Source organism: Amyelois transitella, chromosome 3 (assembly GCF_032362555.1).
Source record: "Amyelois transitella isolate CPQ chromosome 3, ilAmyTran1.1, whole genome shotgun sequence".
In the NCBI taxonomy this organism is placed as follows: domain Eukaryota; kingdom Metazoa; phylum Arthropoda; class Insecta; order Lepidoptera; family Pyralidae; genus Amyelois; species Amyelois transitella.
In genome coordinates this window covers 10,047,501-10,066,974 of record NC_083506.1, presented here as the reverse complement: position 1 = coordinate 10,066,974, position 19,474 = coordinate 10,047,501, and the positions used below count along the sequence as shown (strand labels likewise).

Below are 19,474 nucleotides of genomic sequence, written 5' to 3'. Positions count from 1 at the left end.
AAATAAAACTTGGATCTTTGTAATGAACTCGAAATCTTTAATAATTGATCTTACAAACCATCTTTTTTTAATACATAATATGACACCCAAAAATCAACATATTTTCAAATTCTATTGTCATTATGCTTTTTTATACTATTTCGCTCATCACATCTGCACCGAGAAGCAAGTCAATATTATTGGGGACTGAATACATAGGATCCGCAAGAGCAATATAATTTAGTTCGGGCCAATTAAACGGTCGTAATTTTTTATTAGGAATATATGATGTGATTTGCTTTAAAACAAAAGCCTTCTTCTTCTTGTACAGCTTTTGCCATGTTCCAATGTGGGTTATATTCCTCTGTAATCTTTATAACAGAGTTTTAATGGGAGTTATTTCATCTAAACACCTCAGTTGGGTACCCAACTTACCCTGAATCATGGTCAAAGGAACATTTCGGGTTCCTCTCCAGAGCAGTGAAGAAGTAACCGGGACTTACGGCAGGAAGAAGAGGATATTTCATCATAAAACTAATTTCCTTACGGCTAGCTCTAAAGGTATATGTAATTTGTATCGTATATATTCATTTAATAATTCTACTTCCAATGCCTAATCTCCAATGAAGGCAGCCTTGTTTTTTAATTCGTCCGTAACAAATCATGCTACTAAGCTCCGGGCTTAGTTGGTCTCGGGCTTAATTACCTGAGTGGTAAAATGTTAATTCGTTAGTTTCCTACCTTCATTTAACTTTACATTGCTTTAGAAACACCGATTGCTGGCTTTGTGACTTAATTAACTAAAATTTATTCAAACCTCTTTGTTCAACTTGTCAAAATAATGAAACCTACTTCATCAATTAATGAATCCTTAATATACATTTATCTTTATGACTTAATTATACTTATTTACAACATCTTGTTTAAAATTGCACTAGTTTTGCTTCTCAGCTCCTTTTATCCCGTTTCCGTGAAAATTTCGAAACATCTTCTCTTTCTGTAATGCTCGTCTATTGTCAATCTCCGTAGTTTCGCCTATACGTTGTCCGTCAGTTTGTGTCAGACCAGAAACTTCGGTCATCTTTTTTTGAGGTCGTGCAATGGTTAACAGTGCCACATTTTGTCTACTCCATTCAAGATAAAATTGAAATATACATCCCAATCCCAGCACACCTTCTCAATATTAATATATATATAATCACGTCTATCTCCCTTGCAAGTTTATTTGTATTCTCTTCACGCGTTATCTACTGAACCAATCTTTTTGATATTTTGAGTATATATAATTAAGAGTCTGGAGAAGGACTTGAGGTACTTTTCATCCCGGTAAAAACTTAGGCTCACGCGGAATTTGCAAAAAATCAGTATTCTTTTGTAGGTGGCGCTAAATTCGCGCTGGCGAAGTTGTGGGTGAAAGCTAGTATTTAAGTAAGGGTAATACCACGATAGCGGTCGCGTAATTGACTCGTTCGCTATCGTAGTACTCGCCCTACAAAAGCTGGCTGATAAGACACGCCAGACTGCGAGTCATTGTCCTGCAAGTTGGCAATACTCCACGATTGCCTACTCTTCGCAATTTACCTCAATATTCAATGTCTCCTGTTCGAGGGTTCGAATTTTAAATTAAAGTTGTCATTCCATAGAACAATGTTCCAAATTTGAATGGTTGTTTTATTTCTGAAAGAAAAGTTGTTCGTAACTATCACTTAAGCATGTGTATTTTCCAAACATTGGAAAAGGACTTATTCAGAAAAACCATCATAATTTATACATAAATCTTTAAAAAGGAATTGAAACCAAACAATGACTATTCAAATTTTGCAATTATAGTTACCTACATTATATATTTTTTGTTAGTAAGTTATACACCAAAAAATTTCTAGGTACTTCACACAGAAGCGAAGCTTTTAGAAAAGGGTAATTGACGAAGTTGTAACTTCAGCCATCGAAGTATGGACATATCGTACTCGAGAGTTTATCATTATAATAACAATATTAATTCTGTTCAGGCGGCAGACATAACTCTGCAATCCGCCCATGTCTCCCAAAAAAATAACGTTATAGGATGGAACGTATCGTAAATCAGTAGGAGATGAGGGAATTGAAACGTCGGCGAGCGGCGGGCGTCGGGCGGGCGGCGGCGGTGCGGCGGCGCGGCCAGCGCGGGCCGAGCTAGAGGGCGCGTGCGCGGGGCGAGAGGCGCGGGGGGGCGCGGCGCAGCCTCCCAGCTGCTGCACTCCGCCGCCGCCCGCCGCCCGCATCGATCCCGCCCGGGCCGCAGCATCCCGCTAGCCGGCCCTGAACGCGCGGCAAACGCGCGCCGCACGCGAGCCCCACGCGTCCCGCACGACGCGCCCGCCGCCGACGTCGCCCGCACGCGCCCGACCCGAGGTCCTCCCTTCATCCGACATTCCGTTCACAATATCAGTTATTGACAGTGTTGCAGGTTATAATCGTGCCCGCTTACGTAACGTTTGAGATTCGTGCGTACATTGACAGGTTATGTGTGTGTAGTTGCCGCCTAAAGCCAGGTCGTAGGAACTCAGCTTCTCGTAGCCAAGTCTCTGCCAAACAAGTAACCCTCTTTGTCATTGTCAACACAAAGGGTTTAAGTTTATTAACTACTTAGTTTTCTACTATATCTTATAATAATTTTATAATAAATTTAGCAACTTGCGCTTCTCAAGCACACATATAACCTCGTGATTTCATAAACGTACGCTAGCATCGTATTTTTCAGTCATTTCATGCGAAAACTTACCTACTCATTGTAGAAATAGAGTCTATTTTAATTTGCAGCATCGTAGAGTGGACGAATAAAGGCGAGCAGTTACAAACAGACATCAACTCTCTCCCATTGTAGTACGATGTACTAAATGTCTTTCCTTTATCATTTGCATATTTTCTTATCTGGTAATTAAATATTTATTTACTATACAAGAGTACTCTTATTGGTAGAAATAGCTTTATTTTGCTTGTTAGCAATATTTTAGAGGAAAACGCCGTACATTTACTTGATTTTTATTTGAAACGTGGGAGTATGGGATAGTTATTGACATTTGAAAAGATGGAATAGTTATTCGACCTCTCATTCATGATTTTATTTGTTTCTTATAAATGTATTAGTTACACATATTTTCACAGACAAACTATATTTCACCTGCGGCTTCACTCGTCTGTAAAAAGAAGTTAATGTGATAACGTTTCATGCATGCAAATCCGTGAAAGAATAAGAAACGATGCCTACAAACTTACTAAGAAACTTTAGCATTTTTATTGTAGATATCTTTTGTAGATAATATGAATTATGACGATGATAAATAAATTAATATAATTAACACAGTTGCTTCTAGTCTTTTGTTGTAAGTCCGACGACACCTCAGAAATTAAAATAATATAGAATCCAATTTCTATAGATCACACGAAGACACAATATATCTAGAACCGCAAACAAATATACAAATAAAATAATTTAAAAGCATTGGACTAAGCGTGTTGCCTTATAACTGGCTATATTTTTTTATATTCATATAAAATAATATGAATTAGTAAAAATATACGTAACAAAGGTGCCGCAAGTAGAGTTCAGAAAGACTTCAGAAAGCTTCCAAGCTATTTTAGTCTGTCTTTATAAATCTAAGCCATTTTATATCAAAATACAAATATAATCAGCGAGATGAAACAAAACACAGTATCAAATGCTTAGTTTACTATCACCATCCATACTTTAATAATAACGATACGAGATTATAGTAAGAGATCCCTTCATGGGATAAGTCCGCCATTGCAATTGTTTTTTTTTTATTTTATAACTATGTACATTTCTTGTAACTGTGTAAATTCTGTGTAATAAAGATAGATAAGAAACAAACAAACAAATACTCTCATAAATTATTTTATTGTTATTTGGAATATTTTTCAAGAACAACAAAGGCTACTTCTTTCTGAAGCGCCGCGATAAAGCTTGTTATTTTATTTATCAAATATTTTTGGAAAGATATCATAATTTTAAACATGATGATTAAGTAATTAACGTTATTTTAGGTTAATAAACTCGCGATTTGCAATAAGTCTTTGTCTCTACCGTACATTAAAATTTGTGTGATAAAAAAGATGATTCTTTTGAAGCAATCTGATATAAGTCATTGATCTTGGCCGCAATTTTGAAATTATACAGTCATTCATTAGAATTTATAGAAAGACAGCATACGAGAATTGCTATGCTTATTGCTTCATCAGAGAAAATATTACAAAAGCAAAAATACTTACCATGATACTGTTCCTACCAAAATATAATTGACTCTTCGAACAATCACCCGAAGTGGGTTCTTTAGAAGGTTTTGTTCTCACTGATTAAAGTTTATTGGAAAAAATGTTAAAATATTATTCTTTGGTCGACATCCAAACCCTAAGCGTAAACTTTTGATCAACAGCTCAATAACAAGATAAAAAAGTTAGTAAATTTTCGACAAAACTCCACTATCCGATAACACAATTTCCAAATTCACAAGGAAAAATAAATGGCGAAATACAAAGTTATTTATTTTTCATACCGCCAACTGCGTGAATTTGTAACCGCTTATTTTTTATGTCAACTCGCTAATTAGGACAACTATTTAATTTAAAATTAGCAAAGTGATTAGCATCGACATGTAGTAGGATCTCCGTCGAACTAAGTCACGGCGCCGGCGCAGCATAGTCAATCGTCAATTAGTACCTCACGTACTAAATATTACTTATAGAGCCTTCATCAACATAAAACAGGTATTAAGACATCAACACCAGTTCTCTGTGTCTGAACGCACGCTTTTTTTTGTAGATCCATTTTTGTGGTTATTATAGTAGTTTTGTGAGTAAAAGTCAATAAAGTGTCGGTTGGATGTTTGCCAAAAATTTGTCATAAGCAATCAGTCATCGTTCATTATCCATTATATTTGTTTTTATGTGCCTTGGGGCCGGACGCGTGCGCGCATAACGAACTTTTTTGAATGGCGTGTAAAGGAATGAGTATCAGCGTTTGAATTCGGAAGTGTGTACAGCTACCCGCAATCATGGCTTCCGAAAAAGAAAAAATGGCAGCCGAGACGAAGTCGCCGTCGAACAAAAGCAACTGTACGTCCCCTGGGAAAAAAGGTAGGTTAATTGATTTGTTTGTAGCGACATGTTGACATTATTAACACACGCCTCGTCGAGTGTCTTGATCTCGGAGTTATTACCATAAGCAAATATCAACTGACAGTCCTGATTGAATCTGGTCTCGCTATGCTCGAGTGATGTTGTCTTCATTTACGTCAAAGCGTTGATGAAGCGTTAATAATGTATACTACGTAAACAGATGGTTGCGGATAAATTATTATAAAATAAATTTGATTTTACCTATATACATACGTCTATATCCCTTGCGGGGTGGACAGAGCCAATAGTCTTGAAAAGACTGAATGGCCACGTTCAGCTATTTGGCTTAATGATAAAATTGAGATTTAAATAGTGACAGGTTGCTAGCCCATCGCGTAAAAAAGACTCTCAATTTTGTAAGCCTATCCTTTTGTCCCTTTTACGATATCCATGGGAAAGAGATGGAGTGGTCCTATTCTTTTTTGTATTGGTACCGGGAACCACACGGCACCTTATTTAAAAAAATAATAAGTAACGATGGTGATGAACGAGAAATGATAAATCATTTTTTATATTTACACGCTATCTCTATGTTTTTGTAACTTTCTAACGATTACACAAAAACAAGCTAGCAACCTATTTGAATCTCAATTCTATCATTAAACCAAATAGCTGGGCGTGGCCATTCAGTCTTTTCAAGACTGTTCGCTCTGTCTGCCCCGCAAGAGATATGAAGTTTGTAAGCTGTTCAGTCAAAAAGTAATAAACCAAACCTCCTAATACATCTATCTATATAATATATCGTACCAAGCACTTTAACACCTTGCTCGATCGATCAAATAATTAAATCATACAACTACTGATGTAAATAAACCACAGTAGCCTTAACCTCCCTGCTCCAAGGAACAAGGTGAAGAATGACATACGGAAATAAACTAGTAAGTTGTCATTGTATGGTTTCCCGCCTTGTCGAAGCCAGCGAATCCGCTTAGGGGGGATTGCGTGATTGTATCTATTTTGTTTCATAGCTTTGCCCGGGTCAGTAGAAACAGTGTTTCCGCTGTATATATTGTTTTTTAAATACCTACATATATATATCATAACTTTATCTCTTGTCGGATTTTGGAAAATTTCGGATGTCAATAGTTTTGGAAAGACTTGAAGGCCATGTTCAGCTGGATGAATCAATGATAGAATTGAGATTCAAACTTTTACAGAGACTTAATAAAGAATCCCAATTTTATAAGCCTTTACCTTGAACAAAAGCAGATAAGTAGCCCACACTATGTTTTGTTTAAATTAGCGTTGTTATTTGTCCACCGCTCCGTTAACGTTAATTCCTTCAACAGGGGTTGGTAATCGTGCATGCCTTTTGGTCTTACTTTACTTCTGAAATTAGTAACAACGTGTAGGTCAATGCCGCTTCCAGAAGCCATACGAGGGAAGTCGGTCCAAGATGATATGTTTATAGACATTCTCTGTTTAAGTAATTGCTGTGGCAACATCGCAGAAAAACCTTAATCATAATAAACTAAGGCAATATGCGATTACCTGACTAAACATATTCTTCGCTATTGTCACACAGCAATACTTATTCAAATTAACTTGCACAACGAAGTAAAAAGTTTTACCAGGAGACATCGCATAAAAATCCTTTGCAGCTTCAAAGATCTCTATCGAGACTGAATTCTCGGTTAAGCTGCAACTTTTCAACGTAGCTTTTTCATTTCGATAATGCAAAACTGCAAGTGTAGCAGACACTAAATTTGCAGCGCATTCTGAATGAGATCTGAGACAATTCGCCTAGTTGTCTCTTCGTTTTGAAGCCATACAGATGTTACAATAAAGATGAGGAATTTTAACATTACATTTTAACAGAACATTACATATAATCATGTCTATATCCCCTGCGGGGTAGACAGAGCCAACAGGCATCAAAAGACTGAAAGGCCACGTTCAGCTGCTTGGCTTAATTATAGAATTGGGATTCAAATAATGACAATGACAACAAATAACAGGTTGCTAGCCCATCGCCTAAAAGAGGAATCTCAAGTACTTATGTAATAAGCCTATCCCTTAGTCGCCTTTTCCGACATCCGTGGGAAAGAGATGGAGTGGTCCCTTTCTTCACTGCTGAGAACTACACGGCAAAAAAATAATAATAATCTCATGAATACTCTCGTGGCTTTCCCTCATAATATTACAAGCAAAAGTTAGTACAAATATAAATTTGGACACCCCTTTTTGTCAACATCTTATTTAATAGTGATTATATTTAATATCGAGAAGTATTGAAAAGAAGAAACTGAGAGGATGATCAGCGATTAATAAAACTCTTACGAAGCTACTGGTCTTAGAAAGTTCAAAAATATTTTTTTCCTTAACACAATACTGTATTTTTTAATAAAATTCTTAACTTGAAAAATAAATATACCAGATGGAATTGCTAAAAACGAACTTCGCAAAACCAGCTTTGGAAAGCCAAGCAAAATTTTCGTTTTAAATATATTGAGATCATTCCATCTAGGTTATGATATGGACGGACTTTAGAACTCGGAAGAAAGTTATACTGAGATGTACCTATTCGTTTAATTTACTAATTCATAAAATTCATGCGTACTAAAAGCAACGAAAATATTTTCAAGAGAATATTTTCAATGTAAAATAAAAATTAAAACTAAGGTAATTTTAATTAAGGAATTTATTAAAACCAGTGAAGTAAAAAATTCTTGTTTACTGTAGAATCTCATGAAACTTATATTTTCTACCTTCTTAAAAATACATGATAAAATCTCATGTACCTTTTATTTAACTTTTTAAAAATACATCATATAAATCCAAGGAATTATAACATTTCCTCTCTTTTTAGAATAACGGAATGAGCCAAGACACGGTTATATGATTTTCATATGATCACAATGAAACGATAAACCCGCTGTCTGACATTTAACTATGACTCCTTTGTGCTCCCAAGGGCAACACAATTTTGAGATGGCTTTTGGAACGTGGTCACGATAAGCCGCGGTAAGGCTTTGTAGGAGGCAGGCGTTCCGTGAATTTACCCACAATTGTATTATTCTGCTACGAAATCGGGAACTGCAAATGATAAGTTGAGAAATCTCTTGTAGGTTGATTCCTACCCACATACGTACCACATGTCGTAAAGTGGTTTTGATGCAAATTCATGTTGAGTGAAAGAAGTTTAACTTGGAGACAAGATTGAGAATAAAATAAACCGACGAGCTTGCATGAGAAGATTAGTGAATGTGGATGAAGAAAAATAAGTATGCAGTATCGTGGAAAGTCTCTGTCTTACCCTCCGGAAAAGAGGCGTAACCCTTAGGTTACCCCTTTTTCCGGAGTAGTGGCTTTGGTTGAATACAGAGTCAAATTTAAAAAAAAAATTAATTAATTTTTATGAAATATTATTGTGATATTCGTCAAAAATGCCCATCTCGGGTTAACATATATGAATAAATTAATAATTGTAGAGATGAATGTCTATAATATTTGGACACAAAATAGGGCACAAGTCTTTGTATTTTGTCTTGCAAAAACTTCCTTCACAGGAATTTCTGGCACATAAAATAAATGTGACATAAATCACAATTATATGGTTTGGCTTTATGAATAGCACGGAGCCACGAAAAACTTTGCTTTCACGCTGATCCCCAATGGGATGGAACAAAAAATCAGGTCAACAGAGATATCGTACTTCCATTCAGAAAATAATAACGCGCTGCTCACATAGATTCTAGACAAAATGCGCAGAAATGACTGTATCCAGAATTTATACATCACTTTTTTCATTCCTTGTAGTTGTAGGTATTTGCAGTAATTGTGTTATGTTTAAAGTGCTCATTAAATATAAATTTGTAAGTAATCTTAAATTTGTAAGTAATCTTGAATTTGAATAACAATAAGAGCTTATCTAAGTCTTATAATTAGCCTATAGTGAAAAAATATTTATTTAACAGTATGTAAATTACATAAAATATATTTACGAAAAATCTTGTCGGTTACTGAGTTTAAAGAGTGGATGATTAATGACAATGAGAGTGTAGGATCACTTAACGAAACTTTTAATAATCTCAAACAGGTATCATTGTTACATAAACAAAGCCACGAACGATTATATGTTTACTTTTATTCAAAATAATGGCCACTTTTGGTATGAGAAGTTTAAAATCTTTCTTCAAAGGATAAGAAGATCTCATTCCGACTGTATATTTTTATATCACAAGAATAGCAAGCAAATAGGTAGGTCATAAAATTCTCGCAAACAAAGTGACATACAAAACAACCGATCAACTACTTCATGGAAATATTTACGGACAAACACGCTCGCCCAACTAGAAATAGATTGTACCAAGAATACGAATAACCAAATTATTATATCTAATCAGCTAAAATAACTGGTGTATTTGCTTCGTGCTCTGACAAATATTGAATAAATAATGTGGTGTGGTTACTGAATCATGCATGACCCTGGCTACAAATAATTAAGTGGACACATCGTATGATGGTGTTATGCGAGCTAGCTTATGCATCAAAATATTTTTTGACAATTATGACTTGAATTCTTATTTGCCATTCCTTCTTATAGTGGCCTTTTATAATGCACTTAAATGTTGATGAGTTAAATAATCCAATTAATAAAATCCTTACATACTTTAGTACAGATAACCTGTTTAACTGCAACTACCGACCTGCTAAATACTGTTGAAAAATAGGTACACAAATTTGTTGACAAGGCTTCTCAGGTTTTGATACAACCGTTTTCATTCAAATCATTTTGAAGGGATCGTATTGCTTATATGGCTCATAAAAATATTAAAAAATTTGAAAATTAACTCTTCTGACCCTGATACTGGTGTTATTGAAGTTAATTTGTGACGATGGTGGTATATTAGCATAATTTATGTAATAGAGCATTTTGGGGATCGCCAGGTGGTCGGTGCGAGAGTGAGTCAAATTGCCGGTTAATTCTATGGAAATGGGTTCATTTTCCGGCAAAATGGCTTAATGCACAATTTATGAGTGTCTTTGTCAGGTGCACATAATACCCATGCTTGTTTGCATACAATTTGGTATTTCATGTTTACTTTATAAACACGCGATCTTTTTAACAATTTGCCGGATCGAGTGTTATATGAAATTTGGTCTTCAAATCGTTCTTATCATATATTCCTGGCAGAGCCAAGACTTTTTTCCTTTGTGTGTTATTCCCTACCCTGTTGCTGAAATAAGTTTAAATTAAGCTTTAATTTGAAAGTATTATTTTAATAAAATTAAAAAAAATATAAGGCAGATTTAAAACCATAAATCTCATAATTACCCTAATGCTATGGAAAGCCGTCCTCTTCAATACTATTCATCTCAATCAGTGCACAGTAAATGTTCGCTTCCACCCACCCTTTTCATTCCAACTTTAAGGTTGCTTTATAAAGACTTGAAATCACCCATTTAGAGAATCCAGAGGGCTTTAACATGCAATTTTTCTCTCTTAATGCCACCGACGTTACGAAGTACTTTGAATCGTACATTTAAGATGGACTAAACTTTCAAGTCGTTGAGAACTTTTTAAATTGAATCAGAATCCTTGGGACCAGAGCTACAGAGCAAACTCTACGGGTCCAAGTTCTAAGTACTTACGTACATAATAAATAAGTGCCTACGTTTCCTAAGCTTAATTTTAAATTTAATGATTAAGAATAATTATACTTCATGAATTGAATTATGTGCTTAAAATGCACGTGAATCTTTTCAATGATATATCAATTCGAATAGGTATATTTTATTCAAAATCAAAAATACTGTTAGAACATAACAGTGCCGCTGCGAACTGAATAAAACTAATTGGTATCTGAAATGAATGATGAATTTTATGGTCGCTTAAAGTCAAGAGATGGAGAGATCCCTTTGACAAACAGCTTCTGTATAATATCTGAACCATAAATCTTCGGTAATTAGCCGCTGACACAACACGCCGCTCTTAAAGTTCCCAAGTTGCGTACATTGTTCAAACGGTTCAAACCTCAGGCAACTTGCCTTGCCGTTGAGTTTGTTCTTCAAACTCTGAAACGTCATCTTATCTCAAGAAAAGTTAAGCTTGATTGAATTGAAAAAAGCCATTAGACCATAGAGTACTTTTTATTTTAATAGTTTTGCACCTCGCTCACTCACGAGTTTTGATCAGTTGCTCAAACGAGATTGCTATGTGACTTATCTCATTGCAATCAAAATAGGCCTAGGCCTTAGCCTAGGCCGCGTATGACTATCGTTTACCGCTGTTTAAATTTTGTGTAGATTCCTTAAACCCTCGCTTGACACATGTGTGCGTCGTGACAAAACTGTATGCGATAATACATTTTTGACATATATTCTATCAAGTACTGTCAAGCCATTTAATCGTAAAATTAACACTGGTTATTCGTTTTCATAATACAGCAAAGATCAGAATATATTTCTAGACTGGTAGAGTTGTAATGCTTGTAATATTACCCTGGATATTTTATAGACAGCCAAGTCGCATGGCTGTAAGACGGGATGGGTGGATGCACAAACACAAAGCTATGACACACGGCAAAGCTTTGAGACGTAGGAATCAAAGTAAATCTACATACAACTACATACAGTTATACCTTTATATAAAAAGCGTTTGAAATTATATTTGCTGTGGGGAAATATTTTATTGGTATACCAAGTCTTGGTCTTTCAGTGTTTTTATGACTATTGGCTCTGTCTACCTGGCAAGGGATTAAATATAAACACGATTATATGTATATTGTATCAGTAGTATAACCAAATTCTAAATTTGTTTTACATTCCAAACGAGAGAGTTTTATTCCATTTATGGGTCTGTCACGAAAATGACAATAATACCATCACGAGAGGATTGAAAATTCGGTCGCGAGCCGGCAACCGCGGCTCCCAGGGAAATACAATCTGTGCTGTTGTTACATTTTATTTGTACTGCAAATTGTGTTCAGCATTTTACGTTTCGTTGTAGGCTTTTCAAATTCTCGTAGGCGGAAGGCTGTTGTGCCTTCTACATGAGAGTTTTGAGAAGTAAAGAATAATTGACTTCAATACCATATTGGATCAGAAAATTTGAGCTAATTCACCTTTTCTCATTTCCTAACAAAAGATTTTATATTCCATTGTGCCGTGGGGAATATTCTTGCTATATAACGAGCCCAATTTCCATTATACTTTACCCTGAAGTTATATTTGCTCGCGGAACATAGATCCGAGTCCCAATGGAGCGGTAGACCATATGTTTTACGAGTTGCCCAAAATATTATACGTAATTTCCTGGCCTCTATTATTGAATTGGAGCTATAAAAATATAAACTTTTCTGCTATATTGTTTAATTAATTGTTAAAGATGTCCTTGAAGATAATAACCATGAATCGCTATGCGAATCTACAGAGTTTATTTTTAAAAATGTTGCTTCCAAACAAAATGAAACAAGTTCCCGGCTTATACAAAGTTTTCCGCTTCACCTTAAAAATGATGAAACAAAGGATATCGATCTGTCTGTTACCTTTGTGTTCGAATTTCTTTGCGTAGTAAATGTTAAAAATAAGTTGGTTGATCAAACAACAATTACTCGTAATGTTAAAAAGAAATCTTTTGTCAATGTCGCTTCGGGGGCTTGCGATAAATCTATGTTATAAATGAGTGGAAATCGCCTCGAGCCTCGTGATTCCCGCTGCTTTAAAAAAATGTTCGTTATTTTTATCTGTTCTCACCAGGGATCGTGGGCAGACAGAAAATAATCTGTCTGGAGGAAAATCCGCAGAAACGCATTAGTTACTCCCATTCATTGTCTAAGCACTGACGCGAACAAAATGTACGTTTTACAATAAATGTACACCGTTAGGTACTGAGACTTCTTACTTTTATGAACGAAAGATTTCAAAGTATTACAGATAAAGCTTCTTTTAATTTTGGAACAGAACTTAAACAATATTATTTTACATTTACACAAAATTAAATATGCATTGAAACCTGTATTATTACGTAAGTCTTCACAGATAAAGGGTTCACAATTTACTTGTCCCATACAATTTTAAGTTGGAAAGAAAATTAGGGCGAGGGCCTGCCATTTGGAATGGTGCCAGTCCTGCGCCGATCCAGGGACAAAAATTCTGGATGAGAAACCTAAATCCGAGCAAACAAAAAGGCTGGCAAAGACCACCCATCGAGTTAACATCTAAATTTACTCTCGAACATTTATTTCTATTAGAAATCTAAAACATTTTGTCTTCGATTTTTTTCCTATATGAAAGAAAAGGTCGAATTATAGTTATTAAAGTAAATAATCGTTGGGTTAGGTTATTTCGAGAGTCTGATTAATTGTAATCAGTTTGAGAAAATTTTGTTTCGTTTTCTTAAAAAGATATTTTTACCAGCAGGTCCCTAATACCAGACTTACAAATAGTTCAGTTAAGGTTACGTTCTTATTAAGGTAACATTTGGTTCATCCTTTTTAAAAGAAATAGTGTATCATCCTATTAACATGTTTCCTGTCTATTTCTAGTGAGTAAAGAAGCTGTCTAACAAAGCCGATAGCCTGAGTCTCGAGTTAATAGCCGCACCCTGAGTACACAACCAGCTTTCGTCGCTAATTAAAACCTCAGCGATATTAATTAGGGCGCCCTGACATTTTGGCGATAATGATGAACTCAAATACTAGTGTAAATTACAGTTTTGCCTCTACAAGAAAAATAAAGTTCACTTTTTTGACATAAAATAAAAAGGGCTGATCGGAATCAGTTGTTAACGCAATTTTTCATTTTGTTCCTAATCGATTAGTTAAATCAATTTTAATAACGATTTAAAGATAACACATCTGGATTTCATCGGACAAGCAACATTTTGAGATAGTATTTTCCAGATTAAAAAAAAGACAGAATGTACTAAAGAAAAAATCCTTACTTTGTGAGATAAAATTTACGATGACCGCATATCTCTGTTTCCTGTTTTTATAGCATAAAGTGTGATCAATTGAAGTAATTATTTAATACTCAAATCATTTTTCTCAGAATACTCAATAATTATGGTTTCATTTCTCGCCATGTTATCTAACTTTTAAATGTAACTTTCTAATATCAGTTTGTTTTCCTTAGGAAATTCAATAATTACTTACCCAACTTGTAATACGTAAACATTCTGAATTATAAAATGTTGGTGACAGAACCTTATCATGCAAATGAGCTGGGTCGTCCTGGACAAACACGACGCGGAGATCGCCTGTCAAACTATAATGACGCCCGCTTTAATTAGTTTTCATTTTCAATACTCTTGATGAGTTAATGAAGATTAATGCATATTTGTGTGAATAAAATGAAATGAAACAAAATTTGGTTTAATTTTATGGCCGTTTACTATAATCAAACATATCTACCAATGCAAAACCTAGACCGCTTAACTGATTTTTCTATAATAACAAAGGACGCGATAAATTATGATTTCCGTTGTTCCCGTTCTCAGAGTAAATTAAAAAAAAACGTTCTTGTTCAAAGATCAAGCGTAATCTTGGGTCTCTTTTCTTATTTATTTTTATTACTTTCAATTGCATTTAGAGCAGCAGGTTATGTTTTTATAATTAGGCACATTCGGATTCATTAATTCATCCTTATAAACACGTCTATACCAATAAGGATAGACTGCATTTGCATTGGTATCAGCTAGGCAGCCGATGATTTAAATTCTACCCAAACAAAAAATACTGGCACTACTGTATTATGAGATAGAGCTACTTACATCAAACACAACTGTGGATTACGAAACCTATCATTTAAAGACTGTTGACACACATTCTCGTATCTATTACAGCTACTAGACCTAAATAAATGAGTGTTACGTCAACGGTCGGAAGAATCATTTATCCTTCCCACTTCCGACGCTGAACGAGCCTCCTGAGAACATATATATAGTTGTACACATGTTTACTTGGGTTGGGACACACTTGAACAGAGGGTCATAATTAATTCCTGGCCCTCTCACAATATCAGCTTCTAAATCTCTTCAGGATGAGGTGACAAAGGATAAAGATCATGTATAATGGCCGTACTCATTACTCATATAGTGGATGTTGTAAAAGGCGAATAAGGGATTAAGCCCATTCATATAGTGAACGCTTCTATGTTGTCTGGTATTAAGAGAAATATTACTTCTAGCTACTCCTATTACCATACAGATTGTGAAAATAAATGTACACTTACATTGACTTTTAGAAACTAAACGATTTTTTTAAGTCTTATCGAGACTATTGACTCTGTTTACCGCGTAAGGGATAAAGACGTGATACATTATGATATACGTATACTTGAGGGCAGCTCTTATCTTTGTTATGATCAGGCTATTGTACACTGGCCGCAGCTTTTCATTGTTAACCCGTCAATGAAGTGGAGGAAAGTGACCCATATTTCTGCCCTGAAATAAAACGGAGTTACATTGTAATGGTATCTACCTATATTTTTACATCTGCACATTTATAACATACCTATATCTAGGCCTATACACACTTTACATTTTGTATATTATTATAAATGGCACTAGAAAAAACAGTATGATAGAAATTTGTATGCCTATTTCAAAAATAAACACACATGCATCTATATCGCGCTTTTAACTAACTTCAAAAAAGGAGGAGGTTCTCAATTCGACCGTATTTTTATGTATGTTACGGTGTATCTCCTGTATTCATTATCCAATTCGAAAAAAATCTTTCTCCATTCAAAAGAGTAGCGTCCGTATTGTCCCATAGAAATTTAGTTAAGGTCTGGTCATTAATGTGGAAAGTATACCAGGAAATAACTCCAAAATGAACAGAATTATCTCGAATCTACCAACTTTCTCGACAATTGTTTCTGCAGTTAGGTTGACATGTAAATAATAGTATAAAAGGCCTCTTACCAAAATCTCTAAATCTGTTACATAAATAAGGAAAGCCTCTAGTGCTTGACCACTGCCAGTTCCTAAGGAGAACTTAGTAACTTCGAACTTAGTTGGTAAACTGGCTGTTCTACAAAGCAAACTCTAAATGCCAGGGAAACTTACAGTCCACTTAGTAAGTTCGTAGCATAATATAAATTCATCATACCTCTTAAATATCATACGTGTACTGTACGTACATCACGCTACACTTATTAAAAATACACATATTGTATGTTTAAAAGAAATCAGAAGCAAATAACACTAAAATGCAATTATTGTGAGTACATACATCTTATGAACAGATTTGAATGTAACTTTATAGTACCTAGATAATACGTTGTATACATAGAGAGATCCTATTCATTCGACTATTTTTTTTGTCCTATTTTAGTTTGGCATAACGAGTTACGCATACAATTTTTTGTCATAATAGTTTTTTGGCATAATTGGTTTTGGCATACTATTTCAATAGGCATAAATATAGTTTAGACTAATTTATTTTTTGCATGGAGCAGATGTAGTGTAATGCGCTATAAGGCGAGTAGGTACTTCTTAGGTTAGGTTAGGTTACGAGTAGGTTATGCTAATAGTAGGTATGCTTAAAGAAATATGCCTAAAAAGTTATGCCAAATAATATTATGCGTAACAATTATTAGGCTAAACAAAGGTATGCCATGTAAAATTATGACACAAAATTTTATGCTTATAGTTAGAGAACCATACATAGACTATTATTTTATTGCTAAGAAAATTTTCGATTATCGCATTCCCATAGAAATTAAAAGTATATATTCAGTTATTAATGACATATACAGCTAAACACCTAGAATAAAAGAAGCTATTAACGTGATATTTGAATTTAATTATAATGGATCTGCCTTCCTCAGAAGGAATAAAAACATAATATGCGAATTATGTTGATGACCTGCCTATAATTTGCATTTGAAAATATTGTTTTATACGTTGTTTGTTTGTACTTCCGCACTCACGACACAAAAGCACATTTTATTTTCACCGTGCACTGCACATTGCATGTTCAAAATTCTTCAAAGCGCTACCCAATCTCACCCACTTATCGGTCCGACCCCTTTCATGTATTTCGAATTTCACTGCGCTGTACAGTCTGGGACAGGCTAAACTGTTCGTATAAAGTATGAACTATGCTATAGGCTATAGGGTTTTTGGCTAGATAGTCTATAGCGAGTCAAAAAAACGTATGTTAAGAGATATTCGTACATCATCGCCGCGCTAGACGTATACCAATGACTCTCTTCTGAATCTGAAAAAAAATCTGCACAGTAAGGCGACTGGATGTGTAATCATGATCTCAGCTAGGTTGGTTTCCGCTACTAGGTTTCGCTTCCTCAAGTCAGATGGGAGACGCTTCGAGAAAAACCTGAGGGGTTATCCTCGACAAGACATATATATTGTCTTCTGCATTTATTTTTATGATTTTATGATTACCATCAAAGATAAAAAAGTAAGGTTAGTCATATCCGTAATTAACGTTCGTGAATAGGGGGACTGATCAGATTTGTCCAGACAGGTTTTGATGAAAAGTCCATAGTAATCATAGGTTAACCTGTCCCCGAATGTACAGTGAATTGCGAATGCACCGATACTCAATTTGAGAGTTTCAGAGAGTTGCAGAATATTGCTCAATCGTAATCGAACGAGAATCGCTGATATCGTGTTCTGTTTGTCGCATACACCGAAATCGAAGTGATTAATCGAGTTATACAGTCAGTGTACACGACTGGATGGCACAACTCCGTTTGCTAACCAATTGCGAAATAATAAATAGTTTATGTGCTTTTGCTACTTTCTACTTAATAACATTCATATTCACAACCGATGAAATGACTATATAAAGTAGTTAAATATAAACAAAGAGAGAATTATTTTCTTCAAAATTTGAAATACATTTAGGTATGAACATAATGAAAACTCATGTCAAGAATACCCTAACTAACTGCTAACGAGCTTGCAAGAAGAGAATACTTTATGAACGAAAGAAATATGTAGGGATTGTGGCAAGTTGAAAGATTTTGTCTCTACATACCCTTTCGGTTAGGAGGTAATTTTTACGTCAAAATTCCCGAAATATTTGCAAAAACTAAATTATTTTAATCCTACTACTATTATAAAGGCGAAAGTTTGTATGGATGTATGGATGTTTGTTACTCTTTCACGCAAAAACTACTGAACCGATTACCATGAAATTTGGTATGTAGGTAGCTGAAGACCCAGAATAACACATAGGCTACTTTTTATCCCAGAGTTTCCGCGGGATTGATAGGGTTTCCATGCGGACGAAGTCGCGGGCGGCCTCTAGTATGTTCTAAATATGTTCTATCGAGCTCGCATCTCATTACTATACGAAATAATTACACGCATGTTTACCATCCCTATCTGCTCTATGCGGGCAACACTGATCCATCAGCGGTAATTAATTACAATAATTGCCAGCCTCGCAATCACACGCTCTGCATTGCGGCTCCCGTTTGTGTGAATACTGGGATCAATAATTTATTGCTATATAAGGAATTATTAATTAGAAATAGTGTCATAGTGTAGGTAAAATGTACTCCTCCAAAACTCATTATCTCTTTCATTATATCGGGTTTATTTATTTATACATCATTATACGAAATACTATTTGTATAGTACAGTAAGCGAACTTAATGCTAGAAGCATTACCTAACATTTGGGTTAAGCGACGAACCTTTGCGTGGGTGTCTCTAAAATCTGCCAAAGGTAGACTACAAAATTTCACTATATACCTATGCCTATGGTCACCTACCCTGCTGAGATATCGACATCAACCCTTTGGAACCTTTGATGAACTAATTACTAATCACATACACGAGAAATAATTAATAAGAAGAAGTTTGTTTTGTTTGCCGTGTGGTTCCCGGCACCAATACAAAAAGAATAGAACCACTCCATTTCTTTCCCATAGATGTCGTAAAAGGCGACTAAGGGATAGGCTCACAAACTTGGGATTCTTTTTTAAGCGATAGGCTAGCAACCTGTCACTATTCGAATCTCAATTCTATCATTAAGCCAAATAGCTGAACGTGGCCATTCAGTCTTTTCCAGACTGTTGGCTCTGTCTACCCCGCAAGTGATATAGACGTGACCATATGTATGTATGTATGTATGTAGATGATGGATAACAGATTATCTTATCACTTAGTGTGATATTTTCTCAAAAATTACGTTATCGCATTTAATATGCTCTCTTTCTCTCTCACCATAGGGTGTTCCTGATTATTAGCTAATAATAATATGCTAAGCTTTTGGCATAAAAATTCGATATGACAAAGACAGCATTAAAATAACTTTTATAACATAAAACTTCAATGATTTTAAAAACTTTTAAGTCTTTCAAGTCTTTAGGCAAAACAAGTATACAATAAAGAAAGA

General features: G+C 35.0%; 1 protein-coding gene across 5 annotated transcripts in view; it reads left to right on the top strand.

Annotated features, from left to right (window-relative positions):
* LOC106140135 (solute carrier family 12 member 6) overlaps nt 1-19,474 on the top strand; it is a 292,621-nt gene that overhangs the window by 223,738 nt on the left and 49,409 nt on the right. Inside the window, exon 1 of one of the 5 annotated variants that reach the window (XM_060948218.1) lies at nt 4,785-5,112. The exons of the other annotated variants lie outside the window; for them this stretch is intronic. Within the exon in view, the coding sequence (XP_060804201.1) occupies nt 5,031-5,112 (82 nt within the window). The 5' untranslated portion in view covers nt 4,785-5,030. Of the gene's footprint in view, nt 1-4,784; nt 5,113-19,474 lie in introns of those variants that run through there. 5 annotated transcript variants of the gene reach the window in all.